The sequence below is a fragment of the Porites lutea genome, chromosome 3 (assembly GCF_958299795.1).
Source record: "Porites lutea chromosome 3, jaPorLute2.1, whole genome shotgun sequence".
NCBI classification, from domain to species: domain Eukaryota; kingdom Metazoa; phylum Cnidaria; class Anthozoa; order Scleractinia; family Poritidae; genus Porites; species Porites lutea.
In genome coordinates, this window is record NC_133203.1 from 41,433,476 (window position 1) to 41,441,484 (window position 8,009).

Sequence of the window (8,009 nt, forward strand, 5' to 3'; positions counted from 1 at the left end):
TCACGCTCGTGAAAACAAGGCTTAATGCCCAGTGAATATGTCAAGGTCTTTTTTTTTTTTTTTTTAACTGGACAAGAGTATACCGCGGTAGAACTAGGTCCCCTTATTTCTTTTACTGGGGCAGTGGTTCCGTGAAACGAGCTTCGTCATTTTGGAAAAGGACAGATTCAGGAAACTGTTATCACTCAATAAGCAAAGGCAAAACGGGTGTTCCAGCGGAAAAAAGAAATCGAATACTTCGACCCTTCCAAGACATTAATTCAAAAATAAACATGCTAATAAGGTCAAGGACCGTCTTATGGAGGATTATAGACGGACAAGTCGATAACCCCCTTATGTAATTCAATTCTGAAACAATCTTATATAAAACTCTGCAGGATTATAGAGTAAACTGTTATTTCTATTAAATGACGCTGAAGGCCTCAGAAGGTGATGCCTCAACTGACCACTCAGTTAAAATTCTTAGAGTGGAGATTATAAATATTTTACAACATTATTAAGCATCTTATTTTGTTGAAAGAGGCTAGGTCGCACTACAACTTTGAGTTTCAACGCTAATCATCTAGTATTATTAAAATTAAATGAAATATCAGTTAAATAACCCGCTGGGAGATGAAGACGGAACAAAAAATAAAAACAGAAGAGTCAAGAAGCACATGGATGGCAAACTGAAGAAGATAACAACGGATTACATTCGGAAAAACTTTAAAATCCTAAAACACTTTAAAATTGTTGTTATTGTTGTTGTTGTTGTTGTCGTCGTCGATGCGTGGTCGTTATATCGATGGCCATTATATTATTATTCCAATTCAGCGAGTGTATTGCTCGTAATGAACGAAAAGTGACGATATCGACTAAAACCTAACCAGACCTAACACCTTAAGAATTGTCCATGGCTAAGAAAGAAAATACCATTACAAAGATCATTGTTTAATCATCAGGGCTTGTTTTTATTTTATTTTACCAGAATTTCTGGGCTAGTAAAAGTCTCTAACTAGTTAGCATTTCGCTCTTTAAGAAAGCTACCCTAAGATTCTGGTAAGACATAATGAAAATAAACTCCTGCAGTCTTTGTGAATGGCATCGACAAAACTGCATACACACCCGAGGGGGGGGGGGGTACTGCCATATATGGGCCATATAGGTATGTGTCGCTGTGAAGGGTATGGTTTTCAAGCAGTTTACTCTAGGATAGGGTATATAAATCAGAGCGTTTGGGTTTAGAATAGGGTAACATTTTTCAGGAAACTGGTCAATTGGTTGAAGATTTTATGTAGACTAGGGAAACAGCTACTCTAGGATAGGGGAGATTTGGGGAGTTTACTCTAGTATAGGGTAGCAAAAGTTAGCTGAACTAGCTCTGGTATAGGTTAAGGGTTCCAGTGTCGCAGCGGCACATCCCCACCCAGAAATTCCTAAAGTACCCCCCCCCCAACCCCGGGCATACACATTGTGTCGAAGACAACAGATGATCATTGCAGAACAGCTAAACAAGCACTTCGATATATTTGCAGGATCAACTAATATTTGTAGTCTGTCCTCTTAAAATACCCCAAGGGCATGGGAGAGGTCAAGCTCTATTTGAATGAGTAAAACAGAAGACTCAAAATTTAATACTAACTTACTGCCTAGGTAAAATAAGCCAACAAAGTTAATCCACTCGAATATGTTTATTGGCAGTTCTAGAGACTTCGAGACAAAAATAGATGAATAAATGCCGCTTTAAACTTAATTCATTCGCTTATGACTAATCCGAAGGGAAATCCTAGAATATTTTAATGTAGGTGCGCGGCACACAAAATATGCGAATTTCCGTACCCTATTTTACAACTGAGCCTTTGTTCTGCAGATACGTATAATCAAATACGCATATTAACCAATTCAGGACCCTGGTTTCAGAAAAGGAAGAATCCCTTGCTCAGAGTGAGTTGCTTTCGTCAAATTGCCTTCAATATAAAGTGTATAATTGACAAAGCCGTCTTAAGGTTGCAACTTGATCGTTTACACTTAAGCAGGTTAAACGCAGAAGTTCACGAACTTTGAGGTTCCTTTTAACTCGTCTAATAGATTAAAATCAGCTATCAAGTGATAAAGTGCTTGGGAGGCGAAGTTTACTGCACGAAAGACTACAGTGGGTTGATTGCAACGTAAACAATCGTCTTTATTTTTATTCAAACATTATTCTTTAAAGTAAGGACCATTTTCTGCTGTTTCTAGCCTTCGTGTATCGTACAAGGGAGAACGTAATATGCCAATAACCAGGGACACCCAAAGTCAATTTTCGGAAAATATCTGTTCGGAAGAAGATTTGAGATCTAGAATTTTCGCCGGAACATTTGTTGTAAACTTTCTTACTTGCCTTCCTCTCCTAGGATTTTCGAACATCTAAAAAATGGTATAATCGTCCATTTTTAACGGATTTTTGCCCTAAAAAGGTCACCTAGAATTTTCGGGAGCCTTTTTCTGGCTGAAATTTTCGAAAAGGTAAGTTTGGATCCCTAGATTTTCGGATCACTAGACTTTCAGCTTGGAAATCTGAACAGATGAAAAATTTCTGGGGGATAAAAATATGCCTATATCTCGCGTTTAAATACTAAAATACGTTTAACCCTGCTACGTTTAAGTGGTTTTGAACTATATTCTCGTTGGGTGCCCCGGAAAAACATCCGATATCCAGACAACCAGAAGCGAGTCATTGAGATCAAGTGTATTGGATGAAACACTGTATCAATTTTAAGTGTTTTATAGCTTCTCGAATGAAAATAATTGTCGAAGAAAATCAAAGTTAAGGACGTAAAAAAATATATGGTAGTTAGATCTGAATTCCTCAACGGTAGTGCACAATTGTCAAATGAATGTGCGTCGTTGTTAACTTCACCCTTAGTTATTTAATCTTCCAATAAAATCAATAATTATACAACTTGTTTATTACCCAAGAAATCTTAAGATTTTCCAGATTCTACACGGACATCAATCATTGCCTAAGTGATAGACTGTAAGCTTTGCTCTGCCAAGAGAGAATGTTCTCTCTTGCTATGGCTTAGCCTTTTTATTTTAGCGTAAAGGCTTTGGCAACAAAAAAACGTTTAATCACGTACACGGCAACCACTACAGCGATCAAAAAACAATTTAACGATGTCGATTATCACTGTTGCGACCGCAGATTATGAAGCTATTGCCCTTCATCAGCATGGGGTGATACCGATATCAATGAAGTTGAGCGAAGTATGTTTTTTTTGTTTGTTTGTTTGTTTGTTTTTTCTTTCAAGTTCATAGTAAATCGACAACGCCTGTCTGAAGCTTTGAAACATTGCTTCATGACGATAACAGTTATTTTTTGTGTTTTGCGCGCCCGCCAGGAAAGATAACAGGTTGATACATTTGCATTGTGACTGTCAACAGCTTAATTGAGACCTCATTGTGCTATTTGTTGACTAATACCAAATCGCGTTCTGTGCGTGATTAAGGAAAGCGGGTCTGTTCGTTTTCCGTCGGCATGAAAAGTGTTGTCACGAGAATCAGCCGATGAAATGTAGGAATTACTTAAAGTTTTCTCAGGCGCAAAACCAAATCAAATGGAACTCTACCATAACTGATTCCGACTGGAAAACTAAGAAGCTTGTAGGTTTCAATTATTTTGTTACTTATTTCGTTCTCTTTACGACTGTAGATGGACTGTGGAGAGCAATCCTGAAACGGATATCCTGTTAGCAGTTTGTAACGCGCACGATTGGAAAAGTCAGGGATGAAGAACGACGGTAAAGTGATCTTTATGGTTGTAACACTGCTTGTGTTTTTGGCCACTGTATTTGGACAGTTTGCAGTTGGACAAGGTTAGTTTGTTACATTAACCCTTTCACTGCCAGAGTACTTGATGGAGTTTTGTAAGGTGACTCTAACTTTTGAGTCTGCGAACGAAACCCTATGATGGGACCATTCAAATGAAAGCTCTTTGCCTGCACTTACACATGGTGCTGTTTGTTTTTCAAAATTGCACAAAATGAAATTTGGTCGAGATTTGCTTTAGGCTAAATTTGGCAGGACAGAGTTAACCGACCGGTGAAAATTTCATTAAATCGTACGGTGTTCCATTTTTGTCGTAAATACACGTCTACCGTCCCATTGTTTATAAGAGAGCACATTGTTAAATCTCATAATTTACACTACGATTGGATAATATCAGTTGACTGGAAATGATTTTCTGGACTAGTTTTTATCATTAATGTTACTGTTTCTGGTTTTATTTTGTTAATATATTTTTACTTTTTCTCTCCCACTCAATTTGGCACCCATAAAGTAACGTTTTCCAAAAACAACAAATCGAAGCCTGTATTTATTTTCACAACCTCTTAGTTTATGTTTTTATAACACAGCAAAGCTAGTGATACGTCAAGGACACATAAGCAACAGTATATCCAACATTTTTATCGTCCATCTCGCCCGATGGTAAAAATGTAATAATTACGTAATAGCGGGACCTCATCAAGAACAGGCCATATAACAATAAAATTACATAAATTATATAACTAAAGACTGGAAAAAGACATTATGATCGGGTATGTTGGGTGGTCAGGATTTGATCATAAGTATCACGCAAGCTTTATATTCTGGCAATCATGAGAAGCACGAAAATGTGTATAAAGTACATCTACCCTGACTGTTACGTTTCTTTGATGTGTCCGATGAATGTACCTAAAAACGATACAACGTGATTTGGCTGTATTTCAATGCAATCTGTGGAAAGACGTTGACAACAGTCATTTCACTTCAGTGTATACACAGACTTCAACCACAGCGATTTATTGTTTCCGGGGACATGTATTGCCCAAAGGCATAATCATGTTCCGAACATTTCAACTAGAAAAGTGGTTGAAAGGTCGGACAAACTACGTAAAAAATGTTGAAAAAAATAATATTGGTAATTAAACAAACTTTTAAATTGGACATTTTTTCTAAGATCATGACCAAACTTGGGTTGAAGTCGCTAAGGATATTTCAAAATTTCTAATACCTGTCGTTACTTTTAAAAAATACTATTCAAAAAATTGGTAACGCGCAAAGACCTATACAGATATAATAAGCTGGGTCTTCAAAAACTACATGCGAAGAGTAGAAACTGAAGGAAAAACGAAAGAAAAACAACACAAGATATAACCCTAACCGAGTTTCTTTTGTAAAAATTATGGCGCAAAGCAAGTCACTAGGTGCTTGTTGAACTATGACCAACTGAAACGTTTTAGTCTTTTTCTTTTTCCTTTTTTCTGTAACGCGTTTCAAAACACGGATGTGTCAGCATATCAATTTTGTCCTAGTTTACAAAATTCCATTCGAAGATAAATTTACGATGGAAATTTTGTACATGGCGAGCGCTTCCGTAGGTTTGATCTCTTTGTTAATTTAATATTTCACCTCTCAACTCTAGATACACTAGCCTTGAACCATCCTAATTAGAGGTTAAATTCCACTAAGGCAAAGCTATAGGTTTACTTCGATTTACTTTATGTCCTCTCACTGACTGTTATTCATAAACTATACTACGAGTATAAAATACCTATACAAAGGCATCTACACCAGCACCTCATAAGGACAGGGTAAATTGGCCAGCGTAAAGAGGACACAAGGAAAAGTTTGTCAGAGCGTTTTGACTGTCATGATGGCCTTATTGGCGGGGTAAGGATCTGATAAAAGAATTATACGGATAATTTTTTTGCCCAATGTAGAAAAGCAATGTTCTCTAAAAATCTCTATTACCTAATCAAGATATCCCTTACTCTCTAAGAGTGAATGGTCAAGTTTCCTTGTTCCTCCAGACCTTAAGACTCTCGATTGTAGTGTTCATTGGGGCCGCGCACCAGACCTTCGAAAAAGCATCTCACGCATGAAAAAGGCGCAAAAGGGAAATACACATCAAATGCTGAAAAAGCAATGTGGGAAACTTAAATACATTTTTTAAGGAGGTTACGATGTTTATTATTATTATTATTATTATTATTACTATTATTATTATTATTATTATTATTATTATTATTGTTATTATTAACTGGTGAAAATTATCGTCCAGATCTTCTTTTCCTAATCTAGTCCAAGTGCCTATATGTTCTAGAATTAACAGTTGGTTTCGAGTCTAACCTTAACAACAATGCAGTGCGTAAAAAAGAAAAATATCTGAACTTGATCAACGAAATGAGTAGAAATTACAGATGTGTGAGATTTATAAATCTCTCCATGAGCTCTCTTGGCTTTTTCTCCGATGAATGCTCCACGTTCTTAGACATGATGAATGACATTGGCATTGACAAAAAGCAGCAACTTTATATAATCAAGAAAATGATAAATATAGCCATTAGAGCAACATATTCAATCTTTTGTTGTAGAGATAGGAATTGCGATAGCCAATTGTTTCTTTTTTCTGAATAATCCAATCTCAAGCAGCATTCGTAAATTGCCTACGCGTAGCGAGATTTACAATTGTACATTCAAAAACACAAATAAAGTTTCCACCATCATTATTATTATTATTACTATTATTATTATTATTATTATTATTATTATTATTATCATTGTTATTATTATTATCATCATTGAAGTACTTGACCCATTATTATTATTATTATTATCATCATTGTTATTATTATTATTATCATCATTGTTATTATTGTTATTATCATCATTGAAGAACTTGACCCAACTTGGTCTATTTCGGTTGAGAGTTGAGTTTGGTCGATATCTATGGATTAAATTACACGAGGCTTAAACCAAAACTACTTAAAGCGGCGGCTGAGAGGTTCATGGAAATAAAATGAAACAACCAAAACAACAACAACGTACAAGAAATAGACTTTAATTAATTCTTAAACTTGTGAAATTCGTGAGAGCCAAAATTTCTTGGATGCATGAGATAACCAGATTTTCTTACCCACGGTGCTCCGCTGCGCGAGTCGCGCGAGCGAGAGCTCCTCTATAAACTATTTGAGAACCAATATAGCCACATTTTAAGTACTAGATAACCAATGTACAAGAACCTTTTACGAACCTTTTAGGCTAAGTTGGAAATATGTCAAGGTTGTTATACTGGGCACCAAAGCTAAAATATCAACCATCACCTGACCCCGAATATGCGCGCACTAGACAGACCAAAACCTTTTTGGCTGATGTATTTGAGCTCCAGGGAATGAATTGTTACAGGAATGTTGAAGTAAAGGAGCTCAAGATCACGTTTGTTTTGAAATCAACCTTAACCTGTAAACGTCTTCCTCTCCTTTGTCTGCGCACTGTCTTGTTCCTTGCTGTTAACGTTGTGAACACCATTGTTCTCTTTAACCATTGTGTTGTGATGTAGGTGTTGTTCAGTGCCTTTTTAAAGTTTTTTATTAGGTCGTTTGGGGCCAGTTGCATAAACTTTACGTCGGACGTGGCAGCTAACCGACTCACTGCCACCCAGGAGGGGGGGGGGGAGGTGTCTCCAAGGAAATCTGTGGTAGAGTCCGCCTGCCGGTATGACGTCACGTCTCGCGTCAGTGACTTTCAAAATGGCGAGCAAAGTGTTCATCGAAGAGACGGATAAAATTGCGATTTAATCACTGAAATACTGTTCCGATTTCTTGGATTTGGAGATTTTAAAGTTCCTATTGTCATAGAAAACTAGACTTAAGTACTTTTTTGGAATGAAATGTCCAGTGGTGTAATGAATTTTAAAGATTCCTCTCTATCGTAGAGCAAATTTTACTGGCAATCATATCGACCGGTCACACTTTTGAGGGCCAGTGCACAGCAAGATTGAGGAGTTTAGACACTATAATAGGTGGTTCATGAAAGGATGTATTATACTTTACGTTGTGCGTATTTTCAGCTCTTCAGAGCTAGTGGGACCCCATATCATTCCTTTCAAAGTTCGCGTAGCTTTAGGTATTTGTGAGAGACTGTGAACATTGAATCTTGTTGCTTTACCGGCGCATGTTAATGCTGTATTGGGCGTACACCTGTAATTTTGTAATTAAATCCCGAAATCC

At 36.8% G+C, this 8,009-nt stretch overlaps 1 protein-coding gene across 1 annotated transcript in view; it reads left to right on the top strand.

Annotated features, from left to right (window-relative positions):
- The first annotated feature begins 3,639 nt into the window (after positions 1 to 3,639).
- LOC140932318 (collagen alpha-6(VI) chain-like) overlaps positions 3,640 to 8,009 on the top strand; it is a 14,805-nt gene continuing 10,435 nt past the window's right edge. The window contains exon 1 of the mRNA XM_073381940.1: positions 3,640 to 3,833. Within this exon, the coding sequence (XP_073238041.1) occupies positions 3,746 to 3,833 (88 nt within the window). The 5' untranslated portion in view covers positions 3,640 to 3,745. The remainder of the gene's footprint in view (positions 3,834 to 8,009) is intronic.